We start from the raw sequence: 24,893 nt of genomic DNA on the forward strand, positions 1-24,893 counted from the left end.
GTAAGTGCTGTGCTTAGGGAAGTCCGGGCAGCAGTAGAAGAGTGGAGAGTTAGTATGATCCCCAAAAATATGTCCAGGAAATCTACTTTGGGAAAGCGAAGGCCAAGCTGAAACGTGACATTAGTAAGACAAAGGGAAGGGGGTTTTCCAACAGAGGTCTATGCACAGATCCCGATGTGGGAAAGAGAAAGAATGGCATGTTTAGGGGACTGAAAGAGTCCAGTGTGGCTAGAGCACGGGATGGGTCATAAGGCTACAGGAGGAGTAAACTGAGGCCAGATCGTGCATAGACTCATAAATCAAAGTGTGGTTTTGGCTTTATCCTGAAGGCAATGGAGTGTCATTGAGGAGAAAAAGTTCCTACCCTAATTTTCCCTTTGCCTCATTTTTCTCTCATATTTTACACACACAGGTACACACATACACACACACACACACACACACACACCCCTTTATTTATTTATTAAAATTAAAAAAATTTTTTTTTAACATTTATTTATTTTTAAGACAGAGAGAGACAGAGCATGAACGGGGGAGGGACAGAGAGGGAGGGAGACACAGAATAGGAAGCAGGCTCCAGGCTCTGAGCCATCAGCCCAGAGCCTGACGCGGGGCTCGAACTCACGGACTGTGAGATCATGACCTGAGCCGAAGTCGGACGCTCAACCGACTGAGCCACCCAGGCGCCCCTATTTATTAAAATTTTTAATGTTTATTATTTTTGAGAGGGAGACAGAGAGAGTGCAGGGGAGGGGCAGAGAGAGAGAGAGAGAGAATCCAAAGCAGCCTCCAGGCTCTGAGCTGACAGCATAGAGACCGACGCGGGGCTCAAACTCACAAACCGTGAGATCGTGGCCTGAGCCAAAATTGGACGCTTAACTGACTGAGCCACCCGGGCGCCCCTACACATACCCCTTTAAATCTTTTCATGTCCAAGTGACGGTATAACCAGTGAATTCACTAAATAACGTCATTAAAGAAAACTGGCTCAAGTAAGGAAAATCCAATAGAACACACTAAAATATCATACAGCCAATAAGAGAGGACATAGACTGTTCACAGAGTATCTCTTGAAAGATAAACAAGAAACCTAATACTGGTTGCCTCTGGGAGGAAAACTAGGTGGCCGGGGGATATGTGAGGGAAACTTTTGCTGTGTATTCCTTTGTGCCTTTTGACTTTCATACCATTTACATATCTCTTAGAAACTAAAAAGAATTTTAGTTTTTTTAAGTAGCCGCCATCCGGGCAAAACTTACACATGTAAGTCAATGGTTGCGGGCTCCTTGCTGCCATAACTTGCCCACATAATCCGTTAGAACACCCGGCCAGGGTGACAGCGTCTTGATGTGAATGAGAAGAAAGTCACTCGAAGGAGCCTCGGTGAGGAAACAGTTGGCAGGATCTGGTGATGGGCGGAAAGAGGGGGTGCAAAACAGAAAGGATTCGAAGTGAACCTTCATACGTGCTCTCAGTAGGGCATTTACACTTTTCACTCCCGGCTTCAACATATGGAATATAGTAGAGTCAGGATGGCATTTGCCTTCCAGGGTAGTAGAGGGAATTAAACTTAGGTGAACAAGACTGTACCTGATAAGGGGAACTGAGACACAGAAACGTGAAGTCATCGCAATGAGATTAATTACAATCGGGTGGGGAGGAGACGCCCAGGTAGACAGGCAATTTCAGTACCCTGTGATAAATGTCTTAGGGAAAGTATTGAGCGCACCCTGGGAGGAACGTGTAGGAGGGGCACTGTCTTAGGTCGCATTCCCTAGGAACAAAGACCAAGAGGGGGTTCTTGTGTAAGTGAATAATTGAGCAATGCTCCCAAGTGAAACCTGTAAGGGAATGGGGGGACCAGCACAGGGCAGGGAAGGTGCTAGAAAAGACGACAGGTGTGTTTAGCTCAGGGGCTGGCAAACTTTGGCCTTGCCATCAAACCTGCATTTCTATTTCCGTGACACTTATTTTGTTCAGGCACTACACTTTCTGTGCTACAAAGACAGAATTGGGTAGTTGTGACCGGGACCATATGGCCCAAAAGCCCAATATACTTACTCTCAGGCCCTTTTCAGAAAGTGTGCAGCCCCTGGTTGAGGCTGCAGCCTGATCCCAGGGGGAGCTCTGGAACACGAAGAGCAGTGCACAGCAATCCCACCTGAAGACAAGGTGCCTGTTTGTTTGTGCCAAGACCTTCACGCTTAGAAGGGCCCTAAATCTGGAGTTCAGGAGACAGGTCCAGGTTGGAAATGTCAATTTGGGAGTCGTCAGAATATAGATGGTACTTAAAGTCAGGATGAGATCGTGTAAAGAGTGATTATAGATGGAGAAGGGATCTTATGAGCCCTGGGGCATACCAGTGTTTACAGGTCAGGAACAGGAAAGGTTCTAGGAAAGGGCACCCAGAAGGAGCGGACTGTGAAACAGGAGAAAAACAGAGAAAATGGTTTTCTAGAAGCCAGGTAAAGAACATGTTTTAAGGAGGGACTGATCAGCTCTGACAAGTGCTGTTAGGAATCATCTGGTCTAGGAGCAGGATCTGGGGGCAGTATGGCTGCACTCACAAGCCCACAGGGAGTCTGTGAGCTCACGGCTGGGGAGAGGAACAGCCCGAACGTGCAAACACACACACACACACACACACACACACACACACACACACACACACACCATGCACGTACAGCCACACTGGCATCTCTATCTAGGACTTGGGAGTCTAGGCTGGGATTCAGAGGTTTGGGAGCACAGAGGTTCATTTTCGACAAACACAGTTTCAGTGTGAATTATGTGAGCAATTACCTGATCAGAGTGAGTTCAAGAGAGAGGGAAGAAATTGCAGACAACAAGTGCAAACAGCACTTTCTAGGAGCTGTGCTGAAAAGGGACACGGAGGAATGAGGGGTAGCCAGAGAATCACGTACAGTGAAGACAGGTTTTGAAATGGCAGACACTGCATCCTGTTAGGGGAAATGATATGATAGAGGGGAAAACCGCTGATGCACGACGGGAGAATTAACAGAGTGACGTTCTTGACTTGACAAGAAGATATGGCGCCTGAAACAATGAGGGTAGTGTGTCCACAGCACAGGGGAGAAGGCAGAGCCCGTGCGCAGAGATAGAACTAGGTTGACGGATATGGCGCTGGGAGCTCAAGAAGGTCCGATGGCTTCTATTTTGTCAGTGAAATAGGAAGCAAGACCACTGCTGAGAAAGAGTATGGGGGAGGAGAAGGCAGAGGTTCAAAGGAGGAGGAGACAGGGGACAGTGATCACCCAGAACACCCGCCGAGGGAATGGCTCATTCTTGTGTCTCCTACAGCATCTCCATTACTTCAGCAAGTATGTTCTCAGTGTCTATCGTGTCCCAGCGCTAAGATAAACACCAAATGCTTCTTGAAAGAATGTGTGGACATAGCACATCTTCAAACACATCCCGAGCATGTTTTAGATTTGGAGCTGAGTGCAGCTTGGGTGGCTTGGCAGGGTAGAAGCAGTGGGGTTCCAGATTTGGAAGAAGCCAGAAGCTCTCTTTGGGCCACTACGGAAGGCTCCCAACCGGTTCCTTGGAAACCATTTGTTGGAGTCGTTTTCCTAAGTGATTACAAGAGCTTGTGACAAATTGCTTCTAGGGAAGAAAACAGGAGCATCGGGGTACAGAGGTGAGAAGTTTTTCAAGTACCCTTGTGTAGTGTTCATAGTAAAAAAAATTAACCATGTGCGTGTATCCGCTATTCAAAAGAAAAACAAAATCCCCTCCTCAAAAAATTTTCTATGGTTTTTCTACTGCCTGTAGGAGAAACAAAATCCTTAACTTACTCTATAATGCTCTGCATGGTATGGCCATGCCCACCTCTCCAGCCTGATCTCATATTCTCTCTTCCTTTGGCTCTCTCCAATGCAGCTACACTGGCCTGATGATTCAGCTGTTCTACATTCTTCTGGGCCTCAGGGCCTTCACACAAGCTTTTCTTTCTGCCTCACTCATTCTTACTCCCCACCTCGCCCTTCCCATTCTTTGCCAGTAAATTTCAGTTCTCAGCTTTAAACTGCTTTTTCGGAGAAGACTTCTTGACTGCATCCCCAATGCCCACCAGACTTGGTCAGTCCCCACACCGGGCACTCCAGCAGCAAAAAATTATGAAAATCACGATGAAGTGTAATTGGCTGATCAATTTGCCCCACTACGTCGTTATACCCAGGACAGGGTCCTTTGGAGCCCAGCCCAGCGTGTGGCACACAGTGGGTGCTCAATGACTATTAGCCGGAGGAAACTATGTCTTTTCTGGACCCTTCTCCATCTAAAGCAGCTGCGCTCAGGGCAGATGCGGGGGCAAGGAAGCCAGATGAGGAAGGAGCTGGAGCTGAGGCGGCCTTCTAGGCTTTCTCATTTAGAGGCCAGCAGGGGGTGACACTGCCGCTGTCCCTCGGTCCAGAGGGCGTGGCAGGAGAGATGGGCTGGGGTCGCCCCACCAGCTGGCGTGAACGTGGTGCTCACGGCGCCAGAAGGTTCGGAGACACGGCGTGATGGATCTGGCCTCCTCTCGAAGGCTGCTGGGGCCAGAGGACGGATTTGCCAGGTTTGAGTCCAAACACGGCCTCCTCCGCAAGAGAGGAAGCCTGGATCACCGACTGCGAACAAAAGACGCAAGGCAGAAAAGCCACAACCTGCCGGGTCTCCAACGCCTGCGTCTTCCGGGCGTCAGCAGCCCGGGTACAAGCCCGCAGACCAGCCCCAGCCGAGGAGAAAGCGCCTCTCCCCCGCGCCTGCGCACTCGGGGCCCTGCGCCCCGCTCACCCAGACCCCGCCCCTGGGAGGGCCCTCGCGCCCGCCCCGCCCCCCGCCTCTGCGTGCGCACCGCCTGGAGCCCGCCTCCGTGAAAGACTGCCGGGCGCATGCGGCGGGGCTGGTTCACTGGCGGCCCGGGGCCCAGCGCGCGCGTCGCACACCTACATCCTTAGCCGACGGCAGGCCTGGAAGCCGGCCTCAGGTAGGCTGACTCCAGGGATCCTGGGGGAACTGTTCTGCCTTGCAGGAATCGGCGGCGCTAGCTGAACCCGGCGCGGGACAGCCACACCGCCGGCTGATAGACACCGCTCCCACCAATCAAGGGTGAGGTGGCTCGCCGGCCTGACCAATGGGCTGCGTGCCTAACGGGAGTGGGGCGGGCGGGCGGCCAGGCCGGCTAGGAGCCGGCTCCCGCGCGCGGGGCCGCGTGGCCGGGCGCCGCTGGGAAGCCGGGCCGCAAGGGGCGTGGGGCGGCGGGAAAGGCCGCGGGGCCGGGGTCGCGGGGGCCGGCAGTACGCGCTGCAGCGCGACCTGGCTCGGCTGAGCAGGGGGCCGGGGATGACGCGTGGGACCGGGAGGGCCGTAGAGGCGCCGGAGCCCCTCTGCTCAGCCCTCCGGGAGAAGCTCCGGCGGCTGCCCCTCCTTGGGGACTGCCCGGGCCCTGGCCCCTCCGACCCTGGGGCACGGCCGCAGCCTGGCTGGGAGGCGGTTCAAGGTCCGAGACGCGCTGCCGCGTGGGGGATGGGTTCGGCGGCCTGGCCGCGGCCCCTCCGGCGCGCCCCGGCTCCAGTGGGCGGAAGGGGCCTTGCAGCTCGTCGGGGCTCGGGGTGCGGCCCCTTCGGCCCCACAGCCGGCGCGCTCTCCTCCTGGCCGCTCGTAGTGAGCATGCCGCGTTTTAAAGAAGTTCACTACGTTTGCGTGGCACACGTAGGTCCACACTCATAATTTCCAATCCGCAGCAATCCTGGTGACAGGCGATGCGGGGATCACCCATTTTTCCGATTTAAGGACCCGGGCTTCGGACACCTTGAGTGACTTGACAGGTCTCAGTACACAAGTGGTAGGGCTGGAGGTGGATCTCAAAACATTTTTATCGACAAAAAAGCTCCCCCCCCCCACCCTTGCCATTTTTATTGAATTCCTCTGATGCAATTTTTTTTAAAGATTATTTTTAGGTAATCTCTACACCCATCGTGGGGCTCGAACTCCCACCCCCGAGATCAAGAGTTGCATGCTCTACCGGCTGAACCAGCCAGGCACCCCTGATACCTCTTAATATATGTTACTTCTGTGCTTGAAAACTTTCCCATGTGTCCATCCTCTTCAGAATAAAGTGCAGATTGGACATTAAGGTTTCCACATGATTTGGACCCTTGCCTACATTTCCAGCTTATTTCCCACTGTCTTCCCACAGGCACCCTCCACCCCCCACCCCCTCTTCTTGGCCCTGCATCTGTTTTCTGTAGATGGCCTTCACCTTCCTGTTCACTCTGTTGCCTTCTCCATGCTTTATTTCTTGCTGTCAGTCCTTGAAGACCTGTTGCAGGTCTCAGGTCTACTAAGCAGGAGCAACTTGGATCCTCTCCCAGCCTTAATTTCTCTCACGTTCCTCTGCTAGGACATGATCTATACCCTGGTCTTGCCACTGAAAGCTTTCTGCTTTCTGTTCTCCATGTGTGCCTTTCGTATGTTGTCCCTGTTTCCCACCATCAGTGGATTACTCATTTCTTTGTAAATGTTTTGTCTCTAACCGGACTGCCAGCAACTTGTGATATGAGCCCAGATCTGGTGAAGTTTTCTGGTCCCCGCTCTTCCCATAAGCAGCCTGAGGTGATCTCTGAAAATGGTTTGCTATTCACTTGACCCAGAAGACCCTACGAAATCATGCAAGTCAAGAGGTTTCAAATCTTTGTGTTCACTTTAAGAACACACGTGAAACTTCCCAGGCCATCAAGGGTATGCATATCCAAAAAGCCACCAAGTATCTGAAAGATGTCACTTTGTAGACACAGCGTGTGCCATTCCGTGTCACTGGAGTAGTGGAGTTGGTAGGTGTGGGTGTGCCCAGGCCAAACCGTGGGGCTGGACACGGGGTTGGTGGCCCAAAAAGAGGGCTGAATTTTTACTGCACATGCTTAAACATGCAGAGAAGAATGCTGAACTTAAGGGTTTAGATGTAGATTCTCTGGTTATTGGGCACATCCAGGTGAACAAAAGCCCCCAAGCTGCGGCGCAGAACTTACAGGGCCCATGGTCGGTTCAACCCACACGTGAGCTCTCCTGCCATGCGGAGATGGTCCTTACTGGGAGAGAGCAGCTAGTTCCCAAACCGGGAGAGGAGGTTGCCGAAGAAAAAGAGATCCCGGAAGAAACTGGAGAAACAAAAACCTATGGCCTGGGAGTAAATTCTGCATAAAATAAATGCAAATAGAAGTAAAAAAAAAAAAAAAAAAAAAAAAAACTTTTGTGGTCCCCAAAGTGTCCAGCACGGTAGCACCTACATAGGGGGTCGCTCATCAGTGTGAGTGAGTGGGTCCTGTCAGCCTCTCCTACCTGGTCTGGGAGCCCATTGGGGTCTTTATTGCCAGGCACTGTGGGAGGCTGCAAGAATCTTCCCTCAAGAGAGGTGTTACCCTCTTCAGGTAAAATTGGGGCAAGTCGAATACAAACGGATGAAGAAGGAGTCTTCTGTAAAAGTAACCTGCTCCATAACCCACTCTGAGAAATTTCTAGGAACATCTAAAATTTACTCTGAGAATTTAGTTCTATAGTGTCAGGGATATCCCTGGATAGAACACATCTAAAATGTAGCCAAGTCTGATAGTTCGTGTGTCAGTAAGGATCTGTTTCACTGTGAGGTGACAGAGTAGTGTCCCCCCCCCCCCCAAATATTAGGGACTTGGGGTCAAACAAGTTTTGGGGAAACTACACTGTATGCCCGTTTGGGGAGATCACAGAGCATATTAACTTATTAAAGGCTACTGGAGATCTGGCATTAAACCAATTGACTGTTTAACAACATTTCTGATTTTTATGTCCATAAAATGCTTTATGGGAACCCCACATACATTTTGCAGAAACCAAGGAGCATGCTTTTGGAAATGGTATAACAATGGAAAGAGCAAGTCACGGTCTGGTTGTCTTCCTTGCTATCCAAGGGGGGAGTCATTCTGAACATTCTTACTTTGCCAAGTGTATTCATTTCTGCCTTGGGGAGTGGGGCGGGGGAATGCTTCAGGCAGAACTCCCCGGTTTCCTTGTTCCTTTCTTAGCTTATTTTTATTATAAACTGGCTTCACATGAAGTGTTCCCAGAGGAGGAAAATGTCCTGACCATGCCAAAGCAAGCATTCTCTTCTACTTGGTGATTGTGTTTTGATCACATTTGGGTTTACTGACTAAATGATGTTTCTGAGCCTCTGAAGCTAGGGCCAGTGATGAATTCTCCCTGGCCAGCCTGTTGCTGTCACCTCGCCTCTTGCCTCTGCTGTTTCTTCCATCCACCCACCCTTTTTATCTGTCACCACATCTGCTGCTTCCATTCCCGGCCACAGCTGTACAGCTTTTTGGATTTAATGGGATCTGTCCTCTCTTTGAGTCCTCTGCCCATTATGTGTTTCAGGCTGGTTTGTTATCTGATGTTCCTTTCCTCCAGTATATATGGTTTCTCTTCATTTTATAGCTCGGAGAGAGTTTTGAGTTAAACAGCCGTACAACTGGGAAGGAGTAAGTTATTAATAAACTACAGGAGCAAACTACCTTTAACTAAAGGATTTTTAGGCTTAATTGCAACTCCTTTTAAATGTTGAAGTTCTTTTATTCTGTCTTCTGTAACCTAGTGAAGCTCTCTTTTCTTGGGGATACATTGTAGGTTAGTCAAAGACATTCTCTTTTGTGGGGCAATCAGGCAATCCAGGGCTCATCCAAGATTGAGACGTTGTTTCTCCCATGCAGGGAAAATAATGAGGCACCTGCTTTTGAACCCCGGGGTCTGCTGGCTATGTCAGCCAATGTTTGGGGCATAGCGTTCTGTCAGATTATTAAATTTATTTTTTTATTAGGTCGTCTCTCAAGGTTGTTGGTTGTCAGAGCTTTAAACAAAAGCTACATTATGTGACTAGTCATTGTTTTTCAACTCCTGTTTGACTAAAGCCATTCAGTGATCCTAAGAAATGTTTGTTAGGAGCTCACATCACATAACAACCTTCTAAAGTCGTGCGATGGAGAGGGAAACTGAGGCTCCCCAGGGGGGGTTCATAGCTAGGAGGCAGTACAGCTAGCCTTTGAACCCAGATACGTTTGCTTTGTGGAAATATATTTTATCTGTAATTTTTCCTTCTTCCATTCCCAGGTCAAAAAGTAAAATGAAGTACATTCTAGTTACTGGTGGTGTTATATCAGGAATTGGAAAAGGAATCATCGCCAGCAGCGTAGGCACGATACTGAAATCATGCGGTTTACATGTAACTTCAATTAAAATTGACCCATACATTAACATTGATGCGGGAACATTCTCTCCTTATGAGCATGGTAAGCATGATGCATTTCTTTCTTTTGTTAAAATAATAATTATGGAGTATGTGGAAGAATGTACATCAGCCCTTGGAAATTGTGTGTATTTTGTATTACGTGACTTGCATTTCCTGCCTTCCAAAAAGGTCCTTAGCGTTAGCAGAATCTGTTTTTCTCACCTAGACAGAGAGGAAGCAGAAATCTAAATAGGCAACATAGTGATTAGAGTCTAGCGATTTCTATAATAGAAACCCCTCTCTGAGGGGGAAAAAATAAGACATTTTTCCCTTTCCAGTTTTTATGCTGGTCTCCTATTGTGATGGTAGGAATGAACCATTCTGGGCAAGACTTCTAGAATGACGTCTCAAGGAATGAATGTCAAACAAAGGAATGGGAGAAACTTGGAGTTTCACAACTTTGGGACTAAAGTGTAGCCCAGAAGCTGGTTTTTGTAATCAGCAGGACCTTAGTATCCAGTGTGAGCTTTGAAGGAAATCATGCTTTTATCACGTTTGAAACCTTTTGCTGCACAAGTAGGCATTGTTGAAAGTTCTTTCTCTTTAGGCAGCAGATACCACACTCCTGTAAAGTTCCCTGTCTCCACCGCCCTTGAGGCTATGATTTCCTTCCGTTCAATGCTATTTTATAACTTCCTGATTCAGACCGAGCTTGTTGATAGGCTGGAAGTAAGCTATTGCCTTCTGGAGAATGGTTGGTGATATTTTTCTTTCTTTTGTGTCATATTTAGTTTTCTAGAAATAAATTTCTCTGCTTCATGTCCAGGTAATGCAGACTTTGTTCTATTTGAGTGTTTATATTTTGAGCCTCACATTTGCCATGACATGGGTGTTTCTCACTTACCCTGACCGTTTTCACTATTCACCGCAGGCGAGGTTTTTGTGCTGGATGATGGTGGTGAAGTAGACCTTGATCTAGGGAACTATGAGCGGTTCCTAGACATCCGCCTCACCAAGGACAATAATCTGACCACTGGAAAGATCTACCAGTACGTCATTAACAAGGAACGCAAAGGAGATTACTTGGGGAAAACCGTCCAAGGTAAAACTGGATTTGCCCTCAAGGTGTGAAAACCTTAAGCAGTTTGCTTTTCTTTTGTGAACAAAAATTTACTTTTCATGCAATTTCAGCCTGAAAGCGTCCAGGTATTGTTACTGAACCATGCCTTCCGTTGAAAATTTAGAGTTGTATGGCTGTTTACCCAAAAAGTAATTTGAAGGAGCCCCTGCTGCTGTATGAATGCCACTGAAGCTATCAGTCTGGCATGATTTGAGCCCAGAGAGCTGTTGTTTTTACAACAGTGATGGGTGTGAAGTGACGAAGGCAGCTAGATCAGGGCAGTCAGCCAGGCCGTGTATATATGTTGTGCATGTGGGACCCACTTGTAAACAGTGGTAGGACAAGAACTGCGTTGTGTACGTTGGTCTGCAGGCTGGTCATCGGTGCGCGTGGGCCTGTGGGAGTCTGAGAAGTGGCTCTCTGGGTCTCCTGCCCTTTTACCAGCCAGCCTCACTTATGTTCGCCTGCTGCCCTGGGGTTTTGCACAGCGTTCATTTGAGAAAATTGCCACTCTTAAAAGGTGGGGTTGGAAAACCACTGGTATAGTGTGATGGCTTAAGTCCAAATTTGGGGGGGTGGGAGAGGTTTGCTGAAAAGTGGCTTTTCTCTGAGTTATGAGAGTGAATCTGCCCTTGGCTTTAGACTTTGTTAAATTGAAAGCCACTTAGCCCCGGCTTAGCCCATGTTTAGATCTTAGCCCTGCCACTTACCAGCTTTGTGAACACAGGCAGATTACTTAACCTCTTTGAGATCTGGCTCTCTTTTCTGCCAAATGGAGTTACTAACTACCTGGCTCTGCTGATTGCGTGGAGGGCGAAAAGAGCTGCGTGACACCGTTTCTCTGAGTTCCTGACACGTAGAAAGGGGATCAGTTAGGAATTAAGATGATCTCGATCATACGGTTTGTTGTTCTAGGCCTCCAGCGAATTCATTCTTGTGTGCATTCATTCGTCACATGTTTCTTGAATGCTCACTGCGGACATACCCTGTCTGGCGCTGGGGCTATGGATGAAGGAGACCAGCGAGGCTACCGCCCCCATGGGGGCTTCCGCGTGGGAGACACAAAAACAAACAGATGAAACAAGATGTCTGATAAGAGCTGTGAAGGAAATAGGAGAGAGAATGCGTGGGGACGGCCAGTTTGGACAGGTGGTTAGGGAGACTCCACGAGGGGGCATTCTGGAGGAGAGAGGCCAGCCAGGGGACAAGCGGAGGAGGGGCCTGAGGCCTGAGGCTACAGTCAGGCCAGGGGACCAGGGGGATGGGTGTGGGGAGTGGGGGCGGTGAGGTGGGCTGCAGCCAGGTTATGTAGGGCCTTTTGGGCCTTGGCCTGGAGTTTGGATTTTACTCAGAGCGGTGGGAAGCCATTGAAGAGTTTAAAACATGGGATGGGGGGAAACTGCATATTTAAAAGATCCCTTTGGCTGCTGTGTGTGCAGTAGATAATGAATATCCTTGTGCCTGAGGCACTGCTGCTTAAATACAGAGCAAGTTAAACAGTAATCCCTGCCCCTTAGGAACCTGCCTTCTGGCCCGACAGCTAGGGTTTTAAAAAGTGTTCAGCGCTGGCTGACTTTGCTGAGCACTGGCATGCTAGGCACTCTGCTTAGCATTTTACCAGTGGTGGCTCATGAAATTTGCACAACTTTATGAGGTGGAAGCTGTTATCTCCACTTAGCGGATAGGGAAATCGAGCTTAAGAATAGTTAAGCAGTGTCCCAAGGATCCATACCTAATGAGAGGTGGAACTGAGGTTCGAATCTGACATTCTGGCCCCAGATGCTGTGCTCCTGACCACCCCGCCGTCCTGTACTCTCTCTTATCTGTGGATTGTGTATCCTCTGATAAACTGGAACATAATGGAACAGGGGCCTGGAAGGCACCCAGGTGTGAAGTGCCAGCCTTCAGCAGTAGTGGTGCGGCGGCGGCCACAGGGTCTGTTGAATGGTGGTGCAGCCCCGGTGCCCTCTGCAGAGGGGCCAGGGCTCTGATGCGGGTTCAGGATATACTCTTGGCCTTACCCTCTTGTGCTTCTAGCCACGACTTGGAAACCTGGAAAGGAGGCCACAGACAGTGGGAGCTCAAAGATTTCTTTAATTTTTTTTTTTTTAATGTTTATTTATTTCTGAGACAGAGAGAGAGCATGAATGGGGGAGGGGCAGAGAGAGAGGGAGACACAGAATCCGAAGCAGGCTCCAGGCTCTGAGCTGTCAGCACAGAGTCCGATGCGGGGCTCGAACTCACAAACTGCGAGATCATGACCTGAGCTGAAGTCGGATGCCCAACCGACTGAGACACCCAGGCGCCCTGGAGCTCAAAGATTTCTTAACGCCATGTAAGAGTGGTCTCAAAAATATGTTTATGACCCCTTCACCGCTCCAGGCAAAGATTGCAGCCGTTTGTTGTCATAGTAAGTGTATCTCCCTCCACCAGTGTTGATAGGAAAGTGTATGTTATGTGCCTCTTTCCTCTTTTCCAGTTGTCCCTCACATCACAGATGCAATCCAAGAGTGGGTCATGAGACAGGCATTAATACCCGTGGATGAAGACGGCCTAGAGCCTCAAGTGTGTGTTATTGAGGTTTGTAGGAGTCTTTTCTAACCAAGTGTACACACACATTCACCTCCTTAGTCAGCCATCAGCACCTGGTAAGACAGTGCTCTGTGAGGCCCTTGACCCTAACCACAGTGGGACAGGTAAGGGCACAGTGACAATCCTGGGATGGGGCCAGGCCGTTGAAAGGGAGTAGGTGCAAGCCATCAGAGGTTCAGAGTGAGCCTCTTCATTCACTTATCATGACTGTACCAGTAAGAGCCGCAGGACACATTTTCCTCTCTCTCTTGAGAAAGTCAGCTGACCTTCATCTCTCCTCTGGTGGGAATCCTCTCATCTCTGAATGAGCCCCGTTGCTTTCAGTTTCTTTACTCCTGCTCTGCTGGTCCTAGCCGTTGGATGTAAAATAGAGGACTCAGAAATTCCATCAGCCTATTACTGATACTTTGTCACACAACAGTTATTTATGGCTAAGTAGATAAGATTTAGGTTTCTTGGCTTCGTGACTGGTATGAATAAAGTTTCTAGTATATCTTTCACCTGGCTTTTTCTTGGCCAGATCTGCCAGATCCATAACTTTGGGGAATGGAGAGCCTGTCCAGAAAAGTAACTGTTCAGGGTAAAGAAATGTCAGTTACTGCTAAGTGACATGAACTGCGCTCAGAGAGTCCACATTATGCTGTTACTGATTGCTGAGCTGAGATAATGGGACGCAGTTGTCCGAAAACTGACCCATGAAAGGAAGGGTTAGTGCTTGATCTCTAACAGAACTTTGTTCTTGTAGCTCGGTGGAACGGTGGGAGATATAGAAAGCATGCCCTTTATTGAGGCCTTCCGTCAGTTCCAGTTCAAGGTCAAAAGAGAGAACTTTTGTAATATTCACGTCAGTCTAGTCCCTCAGGTAAGGCATTCGAATTTTACTCTGTGGAGGTGGGAAGGAGAGAGAAGAGGGTCCTTTTCCTTCCTTGTCTATTTTAGGTGCGTGAGATGCAGGGAAGAAAGACCGTCTTTGTGAATTTAAAATTACTGTAATCAGACTTTTGGAAAAGCTCAGATGGAAAACATTTGGAAAATTAGCCAGGGAAGTTGCGGTTGAAGGTGGTGGATTGAAAATGTCCCATTTGGGGGCCCTGGGGGGCTCAGTCAGTTATACGCATCTGACTTCTGCTCAGGTCATGAGCTTGTGGTTTGTGGATTCGAGCCCCGTGTCAGACTTTGCGCTGACAGTGCGGAGCCTGCTTGGGATTCTCTCTGCCCCTCCCCCACTCACACTTACTCTCAAACTAAATAAACTTAAAAAAAAAAAAGTCCCACTTGTCTCTACTATACGGTGAAACCCCACTACAGCTAGAGCAAAGGGAATTTTTTTTTTTAATGTTTGTATATTTTGAGAGAGAGAGTGCGTACATGCGTGCACTTGAGCAGGGGAGAAGCAGAGAGAGAGAGAGAGAGAGAGAGAGAGAGAATTCCAAGCAGGCTCCACGCTGCCAGGGCAGAGCCCAGTGTGGGGCTCAATCTCATGCACCGGGAGATCATGACCTGAGCTGAAATCAAGAATCAGATGCTTAACTGACTGAGCCACCCAGGCACTCCCAAGTGGGCGGTATTTAAATACTCAAACACATGTTAACACTGGAGAGGTATCATGAGATGGGCTGCAGGCACGGGACAGGTGCGTGTGTAATAGAGGGAGAGGGTTCCTCCTCTAACATGGAAATCAATAGAAAATGCCTCAAACTACATGTCTGGACGTAGCGGGAAGCATACCAGAAGGATCATTTAAGAGTGGAAGATTGGCTACCCCTGGGGTTCGAGGAAGGGGAGGGGTTCACTGTCCTGTTGTTCAGAACAGACCTTGTAGAACCATTTGACTCTAAAATCTATGCACGAGTACCTTTGACAAAAATAAAAACTAAATTAGATAAATGATCAATAAAGGAAGTTCAGAGAAAAGTCATACTTAAACAAATTTTTTATCATAGAGAAATTAACTTTTTTTTTTTCCCTTTTGTAAAATAGCCAAGTTCAACAGGGGAGCAGAAAACTAAACCCACCCAGAATAGTGTTCGGGAACTTAGAGGGCTCGGGCTTTCTCCAGATCTGGTAAGATTTTATGATTCCCTGGTTTCAAGCTTGATCTTGTATGCTTAATTAAAATCTCTCTCTCATGGGAAAAATAAGATAAAAACTGAGAGGGAGGCAGACCATGAGAGACTCTTGAATCCAGAGAACAAACTGAGGGCTGCTGGAGGGGAGGTGGGTGCGGGAGGGCCTAAATGGGTGATAGGCATTAAGGAGGGCCCTTGTTGGGCTAACCACAGGGTGTTACAAGTAAGTGATGAATCACTGGGCTCTTCTCTCTCCTGAAACCAGTACGACACTATGTGTTAACTAATTTGGATTTAAGTAAATTAAAAAAAAATTTTTTTTTAATGCAAAAAAAAAAATCTTCCATGTACCGTATGACTTCACTTATATGGAATTAAAAAACAAAACAAACAAAAAGAGACCCGTACATCTAGAGAACAAACTGGTGGTTGCCAGAGGGAGGGGCGGTGGGGGGATGGGCAGGATGGGAGACACAGGCTGCCAGTTATGGAATGAATAAGTCAAGGGGATGAAAGGCACAGCGGAGGGAATATGGTCAGTGGTGGTGTAATGGCGTCCTGTGGTGGTGACACAGGTAGCTGTACTTGTGAGCAGAGCGAAGGGTATAGAGTTGAATCATTAGGTTGTTATTCTGGAGCCACTGCAACATTGTGTATCAACTATACTTCAGTTTAAAAAAAAACAAACAAAATTTCTGCTTCACAGCAGGTAAGACCTCTGTTTTCTTGGCATGCTTTTCGTTGGTGGTGGAGAAACAGGGTTAGTGCTTTGAAGTGGGGTTGCCTTTTACAAAGATTTCCTCACGGGCATGCATGAGGTCATGCTTTGTGTCTCCTCTCTGTCTGTCATTTGTTGTCCCTTCCTCCCCCTGCCCAAGACATTAACTGAGGAAAACCCCAGTTGGTTCCTATAGCTCATTATCTGTGTGTTCATCTGTACCATTCCCCCCCCCCCCCCCCCCGCCTTAATGTTTCTCCGGAGCGGGATTTAGGCATTTCAGCTTTGAAAACAGGTCATATTTTCATAGTTGGTGTGCATTGTGCCGGAGTTAACATTTTCATCCAGCTTAAGAAGCGGGTGTCTGTTTTAATTTCAGTCAGGAGAAAAACCCAACTTTGTGATCCCTTCCTTCTGTCCAAACGGCTTACTTTCTTTCCTGCTAGGTTGTGTGCAGGTGCTCAAATCCTCTGGACACATCGGTGAAGGAGAAAATATCCATGTTCTGCCACGTCGAACCTGAACAAGTAAGTAGGAATTTCATATTCACGTAAATCGTGTTGGATTTCTAGTTACCCGGAAGTCTCTTCACTGCTTTCCTGAGGCTTGTTGTCCTTTTCCAATTTGAGACATTGGACTGTTCTCTAGAACTGATTCCTGTTGGCTCTGTGATTCTCCAGTACCTTACCTCTTTGGCTTTCTGAACATCCTTGCCCCCTCCTGCCACTTCTCCCCAACTCCTTGTACTCTGCTCCAGCCATGCTGAATGGGTCGCCCTCCCCGTCGGCCTGGCTTTGTCCTATTCATTTTCATCCCTTGGGGTCCAGCCAGGACACAGTATTGTCTGACAGCCTTTACCTGTCAAACCACATCACCTCCAAACCTCATGGTTGGTCTTTCTTGGGTGACCTGTGTGTATTATTACAGGTGCTGGTTGTGAACCTGTCCTACTGCCCCTCTGTGAGTGTGTGTGTGTGTGTGTGTGTGTGTGTGTGTGTGTGTGTGTCCACGTGTCCATCTGTGTTTGCCTCCACTCATAGACTTTGAGTTTCTTGAAGGCAAGGACCACCTCATTCAACTTTATACTCCTAGTGCCTGGTGTCTGAGGTGGTAAAGGCTCCAAACCTATTTTATTTTATCTTATTTTATTTTTTTAAGTTTGTTTGTTTGTTTGTTTGTTTATTTTGAGAGACACAGACAGTGTGAGTAGGGGAGGGGCAGAGAGAGAGGGAAAATCCCAAGCAGGCTCTGCACCATCAGCGTAGAGCCCGTTGCGGGGCTCGAGCGAATGAAACTGAGATCACGACCTGAGCCAAAACCAAGAGTCAGACACTTAACCGACTGAGCCACCCAGGTGCCCCTAAACCTATTTTAGACTTTTTCATGACCTGTGCTAATGGAGGGTGCCCACCGAACAGGAAATTCACATTTGGGGTATGGTGGGGACGTCCTGGTGGTGGTAAGTTGAGACTGTGGCTCTGGTCAGGTTTGGCTGAAGGAGGGGAGAAGGGACGTTGAGGTCGAGGAATCTGTGACTAGATTGTGGGTGGTTTGCTTTGCTGGTGGGTTACTGGGGATCAGGAGGTTTGGCTGAAGGAGGGGAGCCTGGCTGGCCTGGAGAGGAGAGAATCAGCGGCAGAGTTGTATTTCATCCATCCATTTACAGGACAGCGAGGAGGATGGAAGTGAGGGTAAGAAAGTCTGGCCTGGCATTGAAGTGAGCAGAGCAGGACAGCCTCTGACCTCCCCATCTCGGGGGGCGCTCAGGCGTCAGGGTGTGAGCAAGGCCTGGGGCGTGAGATCAGTGTTCCTAGTGTGCTTCCTGATCTGGGAGCTCTGTCTCAGGGATTCAGCTTCATGCTAAAGACCACATCTTCCTCGACTTAACAAAGAGCTAAATCCTGGTAAACCTGTTGTAAGTTGAAAACATCGTAAGTTGAAAATGCAATTAGTACACCTAACCTACTTTAAGTGTGCTCAGAAAACTTACATTAGCCTGTGGGTGGGCAGAATCCTCTCACACAAAGACGATTTTACAATAAAGTGTTGAATGTCTTGTGTAGTTTACTGAACACTGTACTGAGAGTAGAAAACAGAGTGGTTGTATGGGCACAGGATGGCTGTAAGCATATCGGTTTTTCACACTGGTGATCGTGGGGCTGACTGGGGACCGTGGCTCACTGCCACTGCTGGGCACCACGAGAGCGGGGGTACCATGAGAGAGGATACGGCCTGTTGCTAGCCTGGGAAAAGATCAAAATGCAGAGTACCCTTTCTGCCAGCTGTGTGTTTTTTTCACACCATCCCAAAGCAAAATACAGTAAGTTGAACCATTGTAAATTGGGGACTATATGTGGCGCACCAGAATAATTTCATTGTTACGAGCAACCTTTTTATCACGCACTTCAATTATTTGAGATATTTCTATCCTAGCAAGTGAGGGTAATTCAATTCCGTGGTAGACTAGGTTATTAAAATTATTCACTGTTAAAAATGTGACAGGTGTTTCTAGATTTAAATTTGAATTTCAAACCTTTTGCCTGTTTTTTAATTGAGTTGCTTATCTTCTAGGAGTTCTCTGCATATTCTGAATAAAAGTCTTTTATTAGATACATGGTTTGCACATTTTCCTCCAAGGCTCTTATTTTTTTAATGGTGTCTTTTGGAACACAAAAGCTTTTACATGATGATGAACTCCAGTTTATCCATTTTTTTTCTTTATAGATTGTGCTTTTGGTATCCTATCCAAGAGCTCCATTTAACAAATGCCACAAAGATTTCCTTCTGTTTCATTCCAAAACTTTTATAATTTTAGGTCTTTTGTTTAGGCCTAGGATCCACTGTGAGTTAACTTTTATGTATAGCAACCTTCCAGTAAAAGTTGAAATTCATCTTTTTGCCTGTGGATAGTCAGTTCTAGGTCCATTTGTTGGAAGGACTGTCCTTCAATAATAATCTATAATTTCTTCATAAAGGTGCTTTTTAAAGATTCAACTATCTTTGTGAAGTTTTTTTCTAGATTTAATTATAGGTGTTCATAATTTTTGTAACTACATGAATGGCATGTTTTTAAACTTAAATTTCCTGATTAGATATGACCCATGTATAGCAATCTTGCAGACTTCTGTCCATGGATCTTAAGCCTAGCAGCCTTACTGAAATTCTGTTAGTTTTGATTGTTTACCAGTAAATGCTCATGGTTTTTATGGATAAGCAGTAATAGTGTATGAAATTCTTGGCACTTTCTTATTTTCCAGCACATATATATATTTTTTTTCTTAAAAAAATTTTTTTAAATGTTTGTTTATTTTGGGGAGAGAGAGAGATAAGAGTGTAAGTAGGGGAGGGGCAGAGAGAGAAGACACAGAATTTGAAGCAAGCTCCAGGCTCTGAGCTGTCAGCACAGAGCCTGTCGCGGGGCTCGAACTCATGGACCATGAGATCATGACCTGACTGAAGTTGAATGCTTAACCTACTGAGCCACCCAGGCGCCCCTTTAAAAAAATTTTTTTTTTTTTTAATGTTTATTTATTTTTGAGAGAGAGACGGAGTGGGAGCGGGAGCGGGAGAGGAACAGAGAGAGAGGGAGACACAGAATTCAAAGCATGCTCCAGGCTCTGAGCTGTCAACACAGAGCCCAACATGGGCCCTCAAGTCATGAACCTGAGCCCGAGTTGGATACTTAGCCGACTGAGCCACCCAGGTGCCCCTGCTTTTTTTCTTACTTAATTGTAATGGCTAATATTTCTAGTACATTATTGAATAGAAGTAGTCATAGTGACCACTTTTGCCTTCTTTCAGACTTTAAATATTAAGCGTTAATATTAAATATTGAACAAAATGATGTTTGCTGTGGTTTTTTTAAAACATTTTTCACATTTTCCCTTTTACTTATACACCAAGAATTTTAATCATGGATTGATTTTGAGTTTTTATTAGCTCTGCATCCACTAAGGCAAATTTTGTTTTCCTTCTTTAATCTGTTCATGTAGTAAATCCCACTGTTAAATATCCTAATGCAGCTGTTCTCATACTCAGCCCGGAAAAGTGCTATGCCTGCTTCCCAGCCCCAGAGATTCTAGTTTAAGTGATGTGTGGTGCAGTATGGGCTTGTGGATTTTTTTTTTTTTAATTTTTTTTTTTTTTAACGTTTACTTATTTTTGAGACAGAGAGAGACAGAACATGAACGGGGGAGGGGCAGAGAGAGAGGGAGACACAGAATCGGAAGCAGGCTCCAGGCTCTGAGCCATCGGCCCAGAGCCCGACGCAGGGCTCGAACTCACGAACTGTGAGATCGTGACCTGAGCTGAAGTCAGATGCTTAATCGACTGAGCCACCCAGGCGCCCCTGGGCTTGTGGATTTTTAAAAGGTCTCCCAAGTGATTTCAGTGTACCACCAAGTTTGACAGCCATTGTTCTTGGGACAAATCCTACTTCAACATGAGTGTTTTTAAAACTACATTTATGTTTGGTTTGTGATTTTTTTAAACAAAAATTTTAATGTTTATTTATCATTGAAAGAGAGACAGAGCATGAGCGGGGGAAGAACAGAGAGAGGGAGACACAATTTGAAGCAGGCTCCAGGCTCTGAGCTGTTAACACAGAGCCTGACGTGGGGCTCAAATTCACAAACCACAAGATCGTGACCTGAGCCGAAGTCAGATGCTTAACCAGCTGAGCCACCCAGGTGCCCTGTGATTTTTTTTTTTTTTTTAAAGGATTTTTGCGTCCATGTTCTTAAGAGATTAGCCGCTAATTTTTTATTCTGTTCTTGAGTTGGTTTGGGTGATTTCTACTTTTCCTAGAAAATTGCCCTTTTTGCCATTTTCAGATTTGGAAGTTATTTTCTGACGGTGACATAGCCAGTAGGAGGGTGCCAGCCCAGTTAGCTTTTGTTTGTTTTTATTAATAACCTTTGCTCCTTTCTCCGCAGGTGATCTGTGTCCACGATGTCTCATCCATCTACCGAGTCCCCTTGTTATTAGAGGAGCAGGGGGTCGTAGATTATTTTCTCCGGAGACTTGACCTTCCGATCGAGAGGCAGCCACGAAAAATGCTGATGAAGTGGAAAGAGATGGCAGACAGGTTTGCGTCGTGATAAGGAGCTGGGAGTTGGAGCTTTTGTTCTCCTTTTCGTGAGGTCTCAGGGAATTCGCTTGTGCTGTCAGCTCGTATTAGAGAAGGTCTTCGTGGTGAGAGGTGTTGAGACAGGTTCAGGGATGAGGAGGTCCTGGTAGAGCTGAGTTCAGGTCACACACCTATCGCCTTAGGTCCCCTCGACTAGAGAATCAGCGCCAACTGATCACACCTGGGCGAGCTGTCACGCCTGAGGCCCACACGGATGGCGGACCAAGCCCGCAGCACTCCTGGGGCGCCTCCCGGCACCTGAGCTGCGTGTGGGACTGTGCTGCTCACCGCGCACCAGGAAAGGAGGAGCAGGGGTGCCTAGCCTGGTGTGTGGCTACTGCTGCCAGAGAGTGTCGCTCTGACACTGTCCCTGTTCCTTTTTTTTTTTTTTTAACGTTTATTTTTTATTTTTGAGACAGAGCGAGACAGAACATGAATGGGGGAGGGGCAGAGAGAGAGGGAGGCACAGAATCCGAAGCAGGCTCCAGGCTCTGAGCCGTCAGCTCAGAGCCTGACGCGGGGCTCGAACTCATGGACTGCGAGATCGTGACCTGAGCTGAAGTCGGACGCTTCACCGACTGAGCCACCCAGGCGCCCCAGTCCCTGTTCCTTTTTAAGCCCGGCGATGCTTTCACGCCACATCAGAGGTCTTCACGCGGCGCCTCAGAGCCCCGGGTGGGTGCCCTGTCGCAGCTGCCGAATCAGCCCGACGGTGTTAATAAGCGCTCGTCACGTTGCTCTGTGATGCTTACTTTCCTTTTGACACTTTCCCTTTCAGCCTACGTCGGTCTACACGTGTATCCGTATGTCGCTACAAAGATGGCGCACAGTTCTCTGATATTTTTTCATACAGTATTACCAACTCGTTAAAAAAAACTGTTCTTTTGAGAGAGAGGGAGAGAGGGAATCCCAGGCAGGCTCTGTGCTGAGCACAGAGCCTGGCATGCGGCTTGATCCCACGAACCAGGAGATCATGACCTGCACTGAAAGCAAGAGTCAAACACTTAACCATCTGAGCCACCCAGGCACCCCATAAACTTTTTTGATCTGTTACTAATTACTTTATGATGAAAAAAAATTCTTTTAAATGTTTATTTATTTTTGAGACAGAGAGAGAACAGAGCATGAGTGGAGGAGGGGTACAGAGAAGCGGGGGGGCGGGGGGGGAGACACAGAATCTGGAGCAGGCTCCAGGCTCTGAGCTGTCAGCACAGAGCCCGACGCGGGGCTCGAACTCACGGACCGCGAGATCATGACCTAAGCCGAAGTCGGACGCTCAACCGACTGAGCCACCCTGGCGCCCCATGATGAAAATTTTTAATGAGTATAGACTGCTGTGTGAATATTTTTGACTCTTTCCTTCATCACATTAACTCTTATGAATTGTCTGTTCATGTCTGTTAGTTTTTCTTGCTCCTTGGGGTTTTAATGTTTCCTGGTTTTGTTTTTTAAGTTCTATCCTTTCTTTCTTTTGCTCGCTCTTTCTTCCTTCCTTCCTTCCTTCCTTCCTTCCTTCCTTCCTTCCTTCCTTCCTCCCTCCCTCCCTCCCTTCCTACCTACCTACCTACCTACCTAATCTATCTATGTATCTATAGAGAGAATCCCAAGCAGACTCCTCACTGTCAGCACGGAGCTCAGTGCGGGGCTCAATCTCACAAACCACAGGATCATGACCTGGGCTGAAACCAAGAGTTGGACACTTAACTATCTGAGCCACCTAGGTGCCCCTAAAATCCTACTTTCTTTACAAAGCCTGCCACATGGATTTGAAAGTAGCTCCCTCTCTACTGTCCTGGAAATGAAACTCAGATAATACCTGCTCTCATTATATTCTTCCCAGAGATGTTTTTCTCCTTTTTAGAAAGCAGTTTTGATCTCATGATGGCATATACATTCTAAATAATTTGGTGTTTCTTGGCCTTTCATAGATACGATCGCTTGCTAGAGACCTGCTCTATTGCCCTCGTGGGCAAATACACCAAGTTCTCAGACTCGTATGCCTCTGTCATTAAAGCTCTGGAGCATTCTGCCCTGGCCATCAACCACAAGTTGGAAATCAAGGTAAGGATGGGTGGCGCATATTCGGCTGAGGCATGAACGGGGAGGCCTTCTGCGTTCTCATAGATGCTGCATGATATCTACTTTATATTTTTGGAACTCAGAATTTCTTTTTAGGAAGAGAAAGGATTCATGGTTGGCTCCTGGCTTGGGAGAACAGTAGAACATTTTCAGGAGATGTTGAAGGGGAGAGATGGTCAGAGTAGTAGTTGAGAAAGCGAGTAGTTGAGTTTGAATTATCAGGTGACCAAGTAAAATTGACCCATGGGCATGGGGGAGCCCCAGTGAGCCAGAGGCACCCTGCATAATTGCTCTTCACTTACCTTTGCAGTGGAAATGCTAACACCCACCTGCTGGAGCTGGGAGGTTTCTCTGAAATGTATGTCCAGTTGCCTGGTCAGTGCCTGGAATGTGGGCAGCCTCCAGGGAATAGCACGTCTTGTGTTTTGCCCTATGACTTGATGGGCGGGAGCTGAGCCGATGGGGCACGGCCCCTGCTCATCTTCTCGGGGCAATAGAGTATTAAGGTTCGGGACTCCAATTCCGGCTGTCCTCCCCACTGGCACTGGGGTTGGGCTTCTACTTCACCAGGTGTTTCTCAGCATCATAACTTAGTTTGCTTTGTGCTTGCGAACAGGTTGCTGTGGAATGTCTTACTGTATAGGTTTTAAGAATTATGGAATCTTATTCCACTTCCCTGACTTCCTCTTGCTGCTGCTTTGGCTCATTCATCTGCTGTATCCACTCGGACGTAGTCTGTGCCTATCGTTAGATGCGGGGCTGAGAGGTGAATGAGTCAGTGAGGTCTCTGAGATGTGACACACAAGAAGGGGTGAATCTGTCTGGGTAGACGTGTGAGGAGGGCAGACTTCCTCAAGGAGGGACTCTGGGAGACTTTGGGAAGATGGGTAAGGCAGAAGGGAAGGGCGTCTGGACAGAAGGTAGAGAATACCCAAGGGCTTGGAGATGGGGAATAGTTGGGAAGTCCGTGGATGGACAAGTGTGACTCAGAAGATATCTGGAGACAGGCCTGTGAGGTCATGAATCCCACCAACTGGGCCACAGCTGGGTCTTACCCTGAGGTTTAGGGAAGTCACTGCAGGGTATTAGGCAGGGAAAAAGGTGAATGACATAATAAGTGGGCAAAAGATTTGAATGGACACGCCCACAAGAGATGCACCTGATGCATGTGAAGAGACGGTCAAGGTCAACACCTTCAGTGCAGATGCAAATAAATGCCAATGAAATATCTGTGAGATACTAACACACACCCGCCAGAGGGGCTACGGGCGTTGGTGAGGATGTGGAACTCTCATGCCTTGCTGGTGGGAATGTGAAATGTCACAACTGCTTTAGAACAGTCTGGTAGTTTCATATAAAGGTAGACGTACACTTTATGACCCTGCAGTTCCACTCCCAGGTATTTACTCAAGAGAAGTGAAAACAAAAGTACACACACACACACACACACACACACACACACACACACAATTTTATACAAAAGGACTATTATTTTAATAGCCTAAGTCTGGAAGCAACCCTAACTATCCAGAGTGAGGCAATATACACACTGAGGTATATTTCCACAGTGGGAAACTGCCCAGGGATGAATCTCAAAAACATACTGAGCCAAAAAAGCCAGACACAGGAGGCTGTATGTTGTATGTTTTCATTTCTGTGAGGTTCTAGAAGAGGCATCTGTGGTGACAGAAAGCAGAGCCAGGGGCCTCTGGGGCAGGAAGTGGAGAGGAGACTGCTTGCAGGGGACCAGAGGGAACTTCCGGGGATGGCACTAGTTTTCTTCGCCATTGATTGTGGCGGTGGTCACACCTTCGTGTGTGTGTTTGACAAAACTCATCAGAGTGTGCACCTTAAAATGCCTGGATCTTACTGTGTGTCAGTTATACTTCAGTAAAGGTGAACAAAATGAAAAGCAGCCTGGGGGTGCCTGG

At 47.5% G+C, this 24,893-nt stretch overlaps 1 protein-coding gene and 1 pseudogene across 3 annotated transcripts in view; both read left to right on the forward strand.

Annotated features, from left to right (window-relative positions):
- Nucleotides 1–4,890: 4,890 nt before the first annotated feature.
- Nucleotides 4,891–24,893, forward strand: part of CTPS1 (CTP synthase 1) — a 30,684-nt gene continuing 10,681 nt past the window's right edge. Inside the window, exons 1-9 of one of the 3 annotated variants that reach the window (XM_042949873.1) lie at nucleotides 4,891–5,112; nucleotides 9,139–9,317; nucleotides 10,188–10,358; nucleotides 12,856–12,956; nucleotides 13,714–13,830; nucleotides 14,949–15,032; nucleotides 16,202–16,282; nucleotides 20,690–20,841; nucleotides 22,812–22,944. In XM_042949873.1, coding sequence (XP_042805807.1) covers nucleotides 9,152–9,317; nucleotides 10,188–10,358; nucleotides 12,856–12,956; nucleotides 13,714–13,830; nucleotides 14,949–15,032; nucleotides 16,202–16,282; nucleotides 20,690–20,841; nucleotides 22,812–22,944 — 1,005 coding nt within the window. In that variant the 5' untranslated portion in view covers nucleotides 4,891–5,112; nucleotides 9,139–9,151. Of the gene's footprint in view, nucleotides 5,113–9,138; nucleotides 9,318–10,076; nucleotides 10,083–10,187; nucleotides 10,359–12,855; nucleotides 12,957–13,713; nucleotides 13,831–14,948; nucleotides 15,033–16,201; nucleotides 16,283–20,689; nucleotides 20,842–22,811; nucleotides 22,945–24,893 lie in introns of those variants that run through there. The other 2 variants (XM_042949871.1, XM_042949874.1) reach the window with 2 other exon arrangements.
- Nucleotides 6,302–7,204, forward strand: LOC122225859 (annotated as a pseudogene).

Source organism: Panthera leo, chromosome C1 (genome assembly GCF_018350215.1).
Source record: "Panthera leo isolate Ple1 chromosome C1, P.leo_Ple1_pat1.1, whole genome shotgun sequence".
Classification (NCBI taxonomy): domain Eukaryota; kingdom Metazoa; phylum Chordata; class Mammalia; order Carnivora; family Felidae; genus Panthera; species Panthera leo.